Source organism: Sminthopsis crassicaudata, chromosome 3 (genome assembly GCF_048593235.1).
Source record: "Sminthopsis crassicaudata isolate SCR6 chromosome 3, ASM4859323v1, whole genome shotgun sequence".
Lineage (NCBI taxonomy): Eukaryota > Metazoa > Chordata > Mammalia > Dasyuromorphia > Dasyuridae > Sminthopsis > Sminthopsis crassicaudata.
The window spans coordinates 490,059,934-490,074,232 of record NC_133619.1 but is presented as its reverse complement, the minus strand read 5'-3'; the positions used below and the strand labels follow the sequence as shown (position 1 = coordinate 490,074,232).

At 32.4% G+C, this 14,299-nt stretch overlaps 1 protein-coding gene across 2 annotated transcripts in view; it reads right to left on the bottom strand.

Annotated features, from left to right (window-relative positions):
- Nucleotides 1–14,299, bottom strand: part of NCAPD3 (non-SMC condensin II complex subunit D3) — a 113,168-nt gene that overhangs the window by 57,575 nt on the left and 41,294 nt on the right. For both annotated transcript variants that reach the window (XM_074303749.1, XM_074303750.1), the window contains exons 17-19: nt 12,290–12,481; nt 11,897–11,994; nt 11,682–11,797 (exon numbers count right to left, since the gene is read on the bottom strand). In XM_074303749.1, the coding sequence (XP_074159850.1) occupies nt 11,682–11,797; nt 11,897–11,994; nt 12,290–12,481 (406 nt within the window). The remainder of the gene's footprint in view (nt 1–11,681; nt 11,798–11,896; nt 11,995–12,289; nt 12,482–14,299) is intronic.

The following is a 14,299-nucleotide window of genomic DNA, read 5'->3' as shown; positions in this document are numbered from 1 at the left end:
AACAGCAAGAGATACAAAGAGAAATTCCATTCAAAATAACAGTCGATAGTATCAAATATTTGGGAATATATCTACCAAAGGAGAGTCAGGAATTATATGAGCAAAATTACAAAACACTTGCCACAAAAATAAAGTCAGATTTAAATAATTGGAAAGACATTCAATGTTCTTGGATAGGCCGAGCGAATATAATAAAGATGACAATACTCCCCAAACTAATCTATTTATTTAGTGCTATACCAATCAGACTCCCAAGAAACTATTTTAATGACCTAGAAAAAATAACAACAAAATTCATATGGAAGAATAAAAGGTCGAGAATTGCAAGGGAACTAATGAAAAAAAAGTCAGAGGAAGGTGGTCTAAGTGTACCTGATTTAAAGCTATATTATAAAGCAACAGTCACCAAAACCATTTGGTATTGGCTAAGAAATAGACTAGTTGATCAGTGGCATAGGTTAGGTTCACAGGACAAGATAGTGAATAAAAATAGCAATCTAATCTTTGACAAACCCAAAGATCCCAAATTTTGGGATAAGAATTCATTATTTAACAAAAACTGCTGGGAAAACTGGAAATTAGTATGGCAGAAACTAGGCATGGACCCACATTTAACACCACATACTAAGATTAGATCAAAATGGGTCCAAGATTTAGGCATAAAGAACGAAATCATAAATAAATTGGAGGAACATGGGATGGTTTACCTCTCAGACTTGTGGAGGAGGAAGGAGTTTGTGTCCAAGGGAGAACTAGAGACCATTATTGATCACAAAATAGAACATTTTGATTACACCAAATTAAAAAGTTTCTGCACAAACAAAACTAATGCAAACAAGATTAGAAGGGAAGTAACAAATTGGGAAAAAATTTTTACAGTTAAAGGTTCTGATAAAGGCCTCATCTCCAAAATATACAGAGAATTGACTTTAATTTATAAGAAATCAAGCCATTCTCCAATTGATAAATGGTCAAAGGATATGAACAGACAATTTTCAGATGATGAAATTAAAACTATTTCCACTCATATAAAAGAGTGTTCCAAATCACTATTGATCAGAGAAATGCAAATTAAGACAACTCTGAGGTATCATTACACATCTGTCAGATTGGCTAAAATGACAGGAACAAATAACGATGAATGTTGGAGGGGCTGTGGGAAAACTGGGACACTGATGCATTGTTGGTGGAGTTGTGAAAGAATCCAACCATTCTGGAGAGCAATCTGGAATTATGCCCAAAAAGTTATCAAAATGTGCATACCCTTTGACCCAGCCATACTACTACTGGGCTTATACCCCAAGGAACTACTAGAGAAGGGAAAGGGTCCTGTATGTGCCAAAATGTTTGTGGCAGCCCTTTTCATAGTGGCTAGAAGCTGGAAGATGAATGGATGTCCATCAATTGGAGAATGGTTGGGTAAACTATGGTATATGAATGTTATGGAATATTACTGTTCTATAAGAAATGACCAACAGGAGAAATACAGAGAGGCTTGGAGAGACTTACATCAACTGATGCTGAGTGAAACGAGCAGAACCAGAAGATCATTATACACTTCAACAATGATACTGTACGAGGATGTATGCTGATGGAAGTGGATTTCTACAACATAGAGAAGAGCTAATCCAATTCCAATTGATTAATGATGGACAGAACCAGCTACATCCAGAAAAGGACTGGGAAATGAATGTAAACTGTTATTTTTACCTTCTGAATCCAATTCTTCCTGTGCAACAAAAAATTTGGTTCTACACACATATATTGTATCTAAATTATACTGTAATATATTTAACATATATAAGACTGCTTGCCATCAGGGGGAGGGGGTTGGGGGAGGAAGGGAAAAAATCTGAATAGAAGTAAGTGCAAGGGATAATGTTGTAAAAAATTACCCATGCATATGTACTGTCAAAAAATGTTATAATTATAAAATAAAATAAAAAAAAAAAATAAAAAAAAATTAAAAAAAAAATAAATAAAAAAAAAAAAAAGAAAACAATGAATTGTTTTCTTCAAAAGTGATAATTAAAAAAAAAAAGCCCAACCAGCATGCTTTTGTATCTTTTCTTTGCTGTATGTCACACTATAGAATTTCTCAGTCAAAAAACTGCCAAGAATGAAGATTATTTTTTAATCAGTAATTTGATATATAATGATATTTATAAGGAAAATCTATTTTTGAACAGTTCCTCTCCTCTTGACTTCCACACTTTAGTACAAGGTCAAAATAGGCACATATAGAAAGAAGCTACTGCCCTAAATTGGAATAATATCATTATAAAGAAAAATACAGAGCCTCTTTTTTGTCACTTACTGAAAACAAATGCTTACTACATATCTCTGGATTGCTACAGCATATTCCCCCCCTTGACGTCTATAATGGTCCAGAGAAATAATTCAATGGAAAGAGTGCTGGATTTGGAGTCAGAGAACCTGAGGTTCAGTCCTAGTTCTTCTATGGCCTGTGGCACCATGGGCAAATCTCAAGTCTTCTCTGGGCCATCTATTGAAGGAAGTAATCAGAAGAGATGGTCTCAAAGGATTCTTACTAGCTGTAAAGGTATGATCCTGGGATCATTTGCATTCCCCCATCTCCATCCCATATTATCAACTCTATATGCCAGAAGGAAAGAAAATACACAAATGTCTTTTCTAATTCATCCAATTTCTCACCAATATTATGATCAAAATGTTCTCTTTTAACACAAATAGTTTTTAAATATCTTAAATTAATTTCAATGTTGTTTCTGCTTAGATGCTAAATCATGTCCAACTCTTTGTGACCCCATGGACTATAGTGGCCAGGGGATTTTCTTGGCAGAGATACTGAAGTAATTTGCCGTTTGCTTCTTCAGTGGATTAAGACAGAATTTAAAAGACTTGCCCAGGCTGGATCACACACTTATTAAGTGACTATTAAGAGGCCCTAAGAGGCCAGATTTGAATACAAATCTTCCAAACTCCAGTCTATTCACTGAGCCATCTATCTGCCCCTTCATTATTGTTACTTGCCTTTCTGAAATCCATGCTTCCATTCTATCTCTAAGATAAAGCGAAAGTTAGCTAGATTATGTTTCTCCTTAATATAAGGATCAAGTACTCTGGTGGTCACTTTATCATCTATCTTTCTCTTTCATTTACCACATACTATTTTTGTTCTTTGTTTGATTAAGAAGATGTTCTTCATCTAAAATTTGTAAAACATGTCTTAAACTGTTCTAAACAAAGATGCTGAAGAAAATCAAACAAAAAACAATCACTTTATTAGCTGACATTCATGATACAACAGAAGAAAATACCAACTAAAATTTATGTAGGAAACAACTCATTATTTTTAATTTATTAGTTTTCAAACTGTGTTGTATGTGAAACAACATTTATATTGTATAAATTACATGTTATTACAACTATAAAATGGACTATCTCCAAAGATTAGATAAATAAATATAATAAGATAGGCTAACCAGAAGGGCTTTTCATTATAGCCTTTAATTTGAATAAAAGGAAGCAATTAATAATAAACAGCTCATAGTTATAAAAGTGAAATTGTTAACTGATACTTTATTTCGATTTGTAAGGACAAAATCTTCAAAGACCAACTTGTCAAATATTACTTGATATAGGAATCCCCACTAAAATACTAAAATCACTATGGCTCCATTTGATGACAAACTCATTACACTTTTCAAATGAATACATTCGATTTTTGTACAGCTCTCAAAATTTGGAATATTTTCCAAATATTGTCAATATTTCTATTATCTCCTTCAAATACCAATACCTTCCAACCACTGGCTCTAGTGCTGCTCTCCAAAACTAAGTAGGCCAAAATTAATTCTTTCACAAAATTGTCTTTTAAATATCTCACAATGCTGAAGAATCTTTGTATTAATAACAATATCTGAGGCTATGTAGTCTTATCTATAACAAGGAACCAATAATCATCTCTTTTCTGCTAAATGTTCTATTTTTCTAGGTTAAATCTTTCCAATCTATTTTTTTTAAAATGCTTTATGCTTATTGAAGGACATTCATCAAATAGGGAATATCTGAGCAAATTGTAGTATGTGATTGTAATGGAATCCTATTGTGCTTTTATAAAAATGATGAGCAGAATAATTTCATAAAAATCTAGAAAGACTTACACTAACTGGTGCAAAGTGAACAAAACCAGGAAAACTTTTGTTCACAGTTACAGCAATATTGTATGATGCTTAATTATGAATGACTGAGCTATTCTTAGCACCAGTGATGCAAGATAATTCCAAAGAACTCATGATGAAAAAATGCTATCTACTTCCAGAGATTTGAAGGAGTTCAAATGAAGATCAAGCATACTATTTTTCACTCTCTTTATCTTTTTAATGTTTGGGGTTTTTTTAGGGGGGAGGAGGGAGAGATTTTGTCTTTTTTTATGACATGACTAACATGGAAACATGTCTTCATGATTGCCCATGCATAACCTACATTAAATTGTTTGCTGTCTGTCTCAGGGAGGGGGAGAAGAAGGATGAGAATCTGGAACTCAAAATAAAAAAAAGAACGTTAAAATAGTTTTTAAATGTGGTTGGGGAAAAATAAGATATTTTGAAAAATATTTTATGCTTTTTGGATTTAAAAAAATTTTTTTATTACATTCTAATAATTTCTCCAGGCTCCCAGAATGAATCTACATTTCTAACAAAAGTATCATTAAAAAGAGAAACCATATTGTTCATGTTTGTCAGAAAATTTCTTATTATGTACCTGAAAACTATCATTTTTATCTTCTTTAAACATTTAATTTTTTATATTTTGAATTTAAACTATAAAAAATGACATTTCTACACACAAAGAATATTCTGTGTAAAACCAGGAATATCTATTGCATAATGTATAAAATTACACACGTTACTTTCAAAACTATCCTACATACCTTGCTTCCTTCTAAATTTCTCCTATTCTCTTTTGAGTATTAAAAAAAAAAAAAAGTTTCAGTGATCTTTTTATTTTTGGCACCACTACTGCTAATTGGTAGCACAATGTAACCATTGTAACCAGAATGCCAAATCTGGAGTCAAAAAGACACATCTTACTGAGTTAAAATCTAGCCTTAAGTCACTTACTATCCATATGAACTAGTCATCTAATACTATTTGCCTGATTCCTCACTTGTAACATGAGTTGGAGAAGGAAATGGTAAACCACTTCAGTATCTTTGCCAGGAAAACTCTCAAAAGGGTCACAAAGTCAAATGAAATAACTGCAAAAATAAAAAAATGACTGCAATTGCTAAATAGTGACTCCTTCTTACTCCCTTACCACAAATAAAAATGAAAAGGGGGACCAAAAAAAAAAAACTCTTGCAAAAATTAGCAAAATCAAGAAAAATCAATCCACAGAATGTCCATGTTCAAAAATGTATGCTTTCCCCCCCCCCCTCCACTTTTGTGGAGATATGTCCAGATATGGTTTATCTATGTCTAAACAGTGTTTGACTATCCCCTTTTCTTACTTTATTATAATACTTCTATTAATACAGCTTACAACTTCATTTGGGTTTGGGTTGTTTTGTTTTTGGATATCCAAATCACACTGCAGGTCACTAAAATTTAACAACTTTGGAGGCAGAGCCAAGATGACAGAGAAAAGATAGGGGCAAGACTGCAGTCTTCCAAATTTTCCTCTAGATAATTTTTCAAAATGTTCAAAACAAATTCTAGAGCAAAACCCACAAAAGGATAGGTGAGACAATTTTTTATCTCAAGATAATTTAAAATGTCAGCAAGGTCTATTGCAACTAAAATAGGAAAAGAGCACAATCCAGGGCAGGCAATAACTTGGAAAGGTAGTAGCAGGCTCAGCAAGCCGACAGAGGGCCTTAGTGGCAACTGAATCAATAACAGCAGCTTCTAGAGCTCTCAGTCTATATAAGATAAGGTGATAGAACAATTGGTCAGAAGGCGATTATAAGAATCCCTCTGCTGATATTGAGTGCAGGACTCTCCTGAATTGCCCATATACAGATTTCAGATGTAATCCTAGGTCAAGGAAATGTACCAGTACATCAGTATTTACACAGACACAGTGAAGCAAAGAACCTTTCTTTATCACTGCTCCAGGACAGAAAAGAGTGCTTATGGCCACTTACATACCTGAGCACAGGACAGAAGAGTAGTAAGAACTCAAAAAAGATTTTTAAAATGAAGTAGAGGGGGAAAAATTTTTTTTTTTTTTCAGGAATACTTTTTTGGACCTGAGATCAATTCACTTCTTCTTCTTCTTTTTTTTTTTTTTTTTTGAGGTCTTAGCAGTTTTGATTTTGTTGTCATCTGAGTTTTTTGATCTTCCCTGTCACCATGGTCACTTTCTATGGTCAGGTTCTTCTTTTGTTTTTTGCTCATTTTTCTAGCCTATGTCTTGATTTTGAACTTTACATATAAAGTTGGGCTCTGATTCCAAGCTTCATATTTTTTGTGCAGTTATTTTCAGAGTTTGTATTGGGGGATGGGGGCGGAGAAGAGAGGAGTCTCTTTCAGGTTTTCTAAGGTATGATCTAAGGAGAGGGCGATTTACTATTGTCCTGGTTTGTGCTCTGGTCTGTGAATAATCAAAAGCATTTTTTTCTGCCTGGAACTCTAATACAAGAATATCATGATAAAAGAATCAACAATTTGGTAAAGGAGGCATCAAAAAATACTGAAGAAAATAACACTTAAAAAAAATAGGCCAAAAGATAAAAAGAGGTACAAAAATCTATTGAAAAGAACTCCTTAAAAAGCAGAAAACAGATGCAAGAGAAATAATTTAAGAACTATTGGATTACCTGAAAGATATGATATTTAAAAAATTTATCAATTTATCATTTATCAATGAAACTATCTTGCTATTCTAGAACTAAAAAGTAAAATGGAAATTTTTTTTAAAATCCATCAATCATCTCCTGAAAAATACTCCCAGGGAAATTATAGCCAAATTCTAGAGGTCCCAGATTAAGGAGAAAATACTACTGCAAGCAGCCAGAAAGAAACAATTCAAATATTATGTAGCTATAGTCAGCATAATACAAGATTTAGCAGCTTCTACATAAAAGCATAGAAGGACTTGAAGGGAAGACAAAGGAGCTAGAATTACAACCAAAAATCACCTTAATAACAAAACAATATAATCCTTCAAGGGAAAAATGAACATTCAGTGAAATAGGATTTTCAAACATTATTGATAAAAAGATCATCAAATCTGACTTTCAAGTACAAGATTCCAGAGAAGTATAAAAAGGTAAACAGGAAGGGATTCAGTAGGGTTAAACTGAGTGCAATCCTCCTTGGGAAGATGATACTTGCAATTCCCAAGAACTTTTTGCGTTATTAGGGCAGTTAAAAGGTGTATACATAGAGAACAAGAGTATGAGATGAATATGATGAGATGATAGTGAATGGGCAAGAAAGAGGTATACACTAGGAGAAGGGGGAAAAGAGGCATGGAAGGAGTAAATTATCTCACAAAAAAGATGCATGAAAGAACTCTTAACAGTGGAAAGGAAGATGGGGAAGGAAGGGGTTTGTGCTTGAACCTTACTCTGATCAGAATTAACTCAAAGAGGGAATAACATACACACTTGGGCATGGAAATCTATCATACTGTATAGAAAAGTGGAAAAGGAAAAGGATAAGTGAATGGGTGGAGGTCTAATGGAAAAGAGGGCAGATTGAGGGAAGTAGTAGTCAAAACAAAATACTTTTGAGGATGGGCAGAGTAAACAAAATAAGGAGAATAGGATACAGGGAAAAGCAGCAATTGTAACTGAAAAAAAAATTTACATTAAGTTTCTATGATATAGGTCTCATTTCTCAAATACATAGCAAACAGAGTCAAATTTATAAAATAGTTATTCCCCAATTGATGAAACAGTCAAAGAATACGAATAGGCAATTTTCACATGAAGTAACAAAGCTATTTATAGTAATATGAAAAATGCTCTAAATCACGACTAATTAGAGAAATGCAAATTAAAACTCTGGGGTACCACTGAATACTTATTAGATTGGTTAATATGACAGAAAAGGAAAATAACAAATGTTGAAGTGAGATACTGATGCATTGCTGATTGAACTGTGAACTCATTCAAACATTCTAGAGAACAATTTGGAATTATATCCAAAGGACTATACTCTTAGACCCAGCAACTGCATATATGTACAAAAATATTTATAGCAGCTCTTTGTATAGTGGCAAAGAATTGAAAATTGAGGGGATACCTACCAATTTCATAATTGCTAAACAAGTTATAGTATATGAGTGTGATAGAATATTATTGTGCTAAAAGAAATGACTTTTATATGAACTGATACAAAGTGAAGAACCAAAGAAATACTGTACACATTAACAGCAATATTGTACAAAGAATGACTTAATTATTTTCACCAATACAATAATCCAAAACAATTCTAAGATGAAAAATGCTATTTATTCATCTTCAGAAAGAAAATTGATGGAATCTGAATATAGACTGACATACTTTTAAAAAACTTTTATTTAATTTTCTTGTTTTGTTTGTATTTTCTTTTACAACGTGACTAATATGGATGTTTTCATAACTATACATGTATAATATATATCAAACTGTTTGTCTTCTCAATGAGGGGGAAGGGAAAGAACTTGATACTTAAATTTTTAAAAAATAAATGTTAAAAATTGTTTTTATATGTTATTGGGAAAAATATTTAATGAAGATCAATTTGTCTTCACATGAAATGCTAACAACATATTCCTCTTCCAATTTATATTTGTAAAACTTTTTTTTTTTCAACTCAAATTTAGGCCTTCATATTTATCCATATTAAATTTCACCCAAATGGATTTAATTTAGCCCCTTGTTCTAGCCAAATAAAATCTTTAGATCTTCCTTCTGACATCTAATGTCTTAGCTATTCCTCACAGCTTTCTGTTTAGAAAATTTGATAAGCTTATCATCTGACCTATTCAATTGAGTTTTATGTAAACAATTTACTAGGTAATTCTCATTCTTGTATAGTAAACTATTTCCTCCAACTGGCCTAGTGAAGGCTGTATAAAATGAAATTTGTGCTTTACCTCATTTGTTGGTTTTTACTCAGATTTTAGTTTTAAGCTTGATCTGACTTACTCCCCATATTATCTGCCCCAGAAATATTAAATTGCTATGACACTTTTTTGCCCAGAACATGGACACGGTGAGATCATAGATCTTGATATAAAAGAGACTAGAAAGAGAGGGCATTGAGTATAACCTCCTTCCTTTACAGATGATAAAACTGAGACAAAGAATTGAAGTGATCTGCTCAAGATCCTACCAACAGTATCAGAAGTAGAATAATAATTGTAACTCCACTATCAATGCTTTTTGCCCTATACCATACTACCTCTTATGTAACAAGTAAGGATCAAGAATAAAGTCAAAATAGACTACTAAGGAATAAGGAAAGTACAATTTCAAGCTGCCAAGGTAATGCATGTTCTTCTTGCATGTGTAAGAGATCCATACAGTGCCTAGTACAGGGTCTTTTAGCATTTGATAAATGAGAAAGAATATAAAGAAATTTGATTCCTCAATTGATAAATGGTCAAAGAATATGAATAGACAATTTTAAGATGAAGAAATTAAAACCACTTAGTTATATGAAAAAATGAAAAGAAAATCATTATTGATTAGGGCAATGCAAATTAAAACAATTCTAAGATACCATCTCACACCTATCAAACTGGCTAAGATGAAAGAAAAAGATAGTGACAAATGTTGAAGAGGATGTGAAAAACTGGGACATTAATGCATTGTTGTTGGAGTTGTGAAATGATCCAACTATTCTGGAGAGCAATCTGGAACTATACCCAGAGGGATATAAAACTGTGCATACCCTTTGATTCAGCAGTTCTACACCTGGGTCTATATTTTAAAGAGATCATAAAAGAGGAAAAGGGACTCACATGTGAAAAAAATGTTTGTAGCAGCTCTTTTTGTGGTGGCAAGAATTGGAAAATAAGTAGATGCCCATCAATTGGAGAATAGCTGAATAAGTTTATAGCATATGGAAGTAATGGAATATTATTGATCTATAAAAAATGATAAACAGACTGATTTTAGAAAGTCCTGGAAAGATTTACATGAACTGATGCTGAATCTAGAAGCAAGCAGAACCAGAAAACATTATACACAGCACCAGAAGGATTGGGCAATGGTCATCTATGACAGACTTGGTTTTTCTAAGCAGTTCAGTGATTTTAAGACAATCCCAATAAACTTTGGATGGAAAACACCAGCTGCATTCAGAAAGAAAACTATGAACACTGGATGTGAATCAACACATATAATTTTTATCTTTTTTTTCTTGTGTTTTTTCTTTCTTCTCTTGGTTTTTCCCTTTTGTTCAAGTTTTTCTCTCCCAATGTGATTCATATGGTAATAGGTAAAAAATGAGTGTATAATTAAAAAAAATAAAAAATAAATAAAAAAGGTAACTAGAGAAAAAATAAGAAAAGAAAAAATACATAAGTGGGTATATAAAAATTTGGTACTATCAATCTGTTCATCTACTAAAGATATTTACAATAGACACATACAATTCATAAAATCTCAGAAATGAAAAGAATCTAAAAGATAACTGTGCTAGATATGGGGGGGGAACGGTACAAAAACAAAAATAAGACAGTCCTTGCCCTCATGACATTTATATCCTGTTAGGGGAAATGGTATGCATATATGTAATTATGCACAAAATATTTACAAAAGAAATACAAGATGATTTTGGAAGAGGAGGCACTATTAGCTGGGGTGGGGGAATAAATGGGGGCGGTGCAGAATCAGTAGAAGTTTCATGTAGAATATGAGCTTGATTTTTGAGAGAAATAAGGAACTTTAACAGGCAGAGTTGTGAAGAATATACCTTCCAGAGATGTTAGGCAGCCAATGCCAAGGCACCGAGACAAGAAATGGAACATCACATGTTTGACTGAACTATGAATGAATTAAGGGAATGAAAGTAAATGTATAATCATACTAGTAAAGCAGTTTGAGATTAAATTGGGAAGAAATGCTTAAGTCTGATTTTAAAGACAGGAAGTAATTGAATTTTATTAATTAGAGAAGTGACACTATCAGACTTATGCTTTAAAAGAATCACTTTGGAAGCTGTATAGTATATGAATTAGAAAGGGGGAAAACTTTAGGCATAAAGACCAATCAGGAGGCTCCTATAATAATCTAAGAGAGATACGACAGAGGCTTAGACTAGTTTAGAGTCTTACGAGTATACAGAAGAGAGCAGATGTGAGAGATGTTGGGGTGATAGATGTGATAAAATCTGGCAACTGAGTGGATATGTGGGATTAGGTTGAAGGAAGAGTTACTAAAATTAGGAACCATGTGATAGGTAGGACATTAATAACCTCGACAGAAATCAGGAAATTCGAGAAAAGGGGGCAAATTAGGAAAGGAACGATGAACTATTTTGTAAGCACTAGTACATTTTAAGAAAAACAGAAATATTTTCTAGAGTCAAAATGATTCTTTAGCCAAATAGGAAACATTGATTTAATAGAGAGAGAGAGAGAGAGAGAGAGAGAGAGAGAGAGAGAGAGAGAGAGAGAGAGAGAGAGAGAATGAGAGAATGAGAATGAGTGTGTATGTGTCTGGGGGGGGAAGGGGAAGTCAATCATAACTTTACCTGTTCCTCCTCAGTCGTCTCTACAAATGCATGGCAGAGTTTTTGTAGAACATCAACAGCTGAACTAATCACCCCTGGAGGCCACTGAAACTCTCTCAGTTTACATTTGATGACATCTAAAAAGGAGATTAAACCACTTGAAATTTCAGTTTTAAAAAATGCAACTAAATTGAAAAGCAAAAGTTTTTTTTTAATAAGACTACAGCTATATTTACCAGTCAGCTCTTCTTGGGTTCGCCTAGGTAGGTGCTTTGCAATATGCCCGATTACACATAGAACATGTCCTGTAATGTCAGAATTAGTATTCTGTTGCCTAGAAGATGGTAAAAGAAAAACACCTGGAATGAAGCTAAAAAAAGTATACTGCTGAGAAAAACAATATCATTCCCTCTGTTGTTACTGATGCTAGAAGTCATGTTTTAGGAAATTCTAAATGGAATAATGTACTAGAAAATGGTTTTTTTTAATATTAATTTTCATAATAAAATTTAAATAAAGTACCTTGAATCTTAATATTTATGAAATAGTAAATTCCCTGTACTGGAGTAAGAAACTAGTTTGGATCTATTTTCAGCACCAATCAATAACTAAATTAAGAACATACATACCCACTGATTCTCTCCCAAGATTCAATTATTTTGGTGTAATCCAGTTTAGGTGATGAGCAAGCAACCTTTGAGAGCAACATCCAGGCTGGCGCTGAGTGTTCCGTTTCAGTATGGGATATCACATTATTTATAAAAGTAGATGAGAATTTATCTTTCTTAGACCACATGTGAAAGGCTTTATTTAAATAACGGCTAGTAAAAAGAAGACAAAGCATTATTAAATTTATAAATATCACACATAGGCTCAGATTATGAATTACAGGATATTTGCAATTGGATTAGGTTTTGGTAGCATACAAAACAACTATATAGAGATACTGGCTCATGGCTTATAAAACACCAAGAGAGATCCATTCCAATTTTATTATACAAAATAAATTAGATTTCTCACCATATACCCAATCCCAGTTTATTTATTCACACAAAATCTAACCATGACAACTTTTGCCTTTAAAGCAAAACAAAACACCTCTTCCTGCCCTTCCTCTCCCCAAATCTACACACAAAATCACAAAAATCTACTACATAGTTTCAAGCTTTTCATAAAAACTCTATTACAAAGCTTCAGAACAGGTCACTTATATTATAAGACCAGGTCCAGCAGTTGTATAATCATAGCAAAGATGGAAGTTTTCTGATTTTAGAAGAATTGGTAGAGCATCTTAGCATTTAAATTTAATCAAATTTATTTTGCCCAAAGTTTTTTTGTATGAATAGCTAATACTATTAGAGTCTATATCAAAATCCTTCCCCTCTTTAAAAAAAAATTAGAATAAGTAAAATGCTGCCAATTTATCTCAATGTATTGCTCTGTCATGTTTAAACTATCTCTTTTCTTGCTTTCTACCACAGCATTTTGGAGAAAAAAAAAGCAAAACAAGGTCAAATTAATCATAGGATAAATACCATATTGTACATTTGAGTGGAGAGGAACATATAGTACTAACTATAAATATACAAGTAGTTGTTTTCTCCTCCCCTGATTAACTGCTATTTGAAGCTGCTAGTAATTTAATATAGATTTTCTAATTTAAAAAAGTGGAAATTATCATAGAATGCAGAAAAGCAACAATAATAAAATAAGCAACACACAACATAAGTATAAAATATATACATACATTTATAGTAGTAACACTATTAAAATAAACTGTTTAAAATTATCATTAGCTTATCTCATGAAATTTTCAATGTACCATAGAAAATTCGCAAGTCTCTTGCCTATCACTATAATCATAATATTATATAATTATCAAATCAAAGATTAAAGATGTCTTAAAAAGTATTATTCTCATTATTCCCAAACCATTTGATGACAATGAAGCACAAAAGTTACTAACTTATCCAAAATAGTTAAAACTTTGCAATTCTAATCCTGTTAAGAGATATTCCTTCTTGTGAAAATAAAAAAAAGCTATAAAAAATTACCTGAAATTACATCATTGTAATTTACATATAAAATAAGATCTTTATTGTACTACTTTACTCCTGAGATCTCAAATTCTAAATGTCTCTTCTCTATTGACCATTTCCTTATCTTCTACAATTTGACATCTTACTGATGCTCTCCTTTGGCTCCAAGTAAATAATTAGTCCATTTTAACTTGATGTTATTCTAGAAGTTTTCTTTGCCCAATAAATATTGTTGTCATTAACATCCTAGAATTTTCCTGGGCATTAATTTTCTCTCAGTATACTCAATGTCTCAAAAAAAATTTTTTTAAATAAAGTTGGTTTTCCGAATTTCTACTACAGAACAACAGAGGTTTACTACACAGCATTAATACCTTATATTTTCCCTAGAATCTTCTCTCAATTTTTCACTATTTCTATTATCTTCAGTTTCTCCCTTTCTACTAGATCCTCTCGGTTTTCCATCAAACACACACACACACACACAATATCCCTTATATTGAAAAAAACTTGACTTGATTCTATTGTTTCTCTAGTTACAATCTGATTTCTCTTCTTCCTTTCTCCGCCAAATCCCTGGAGTATGTATCCTAATCTTAC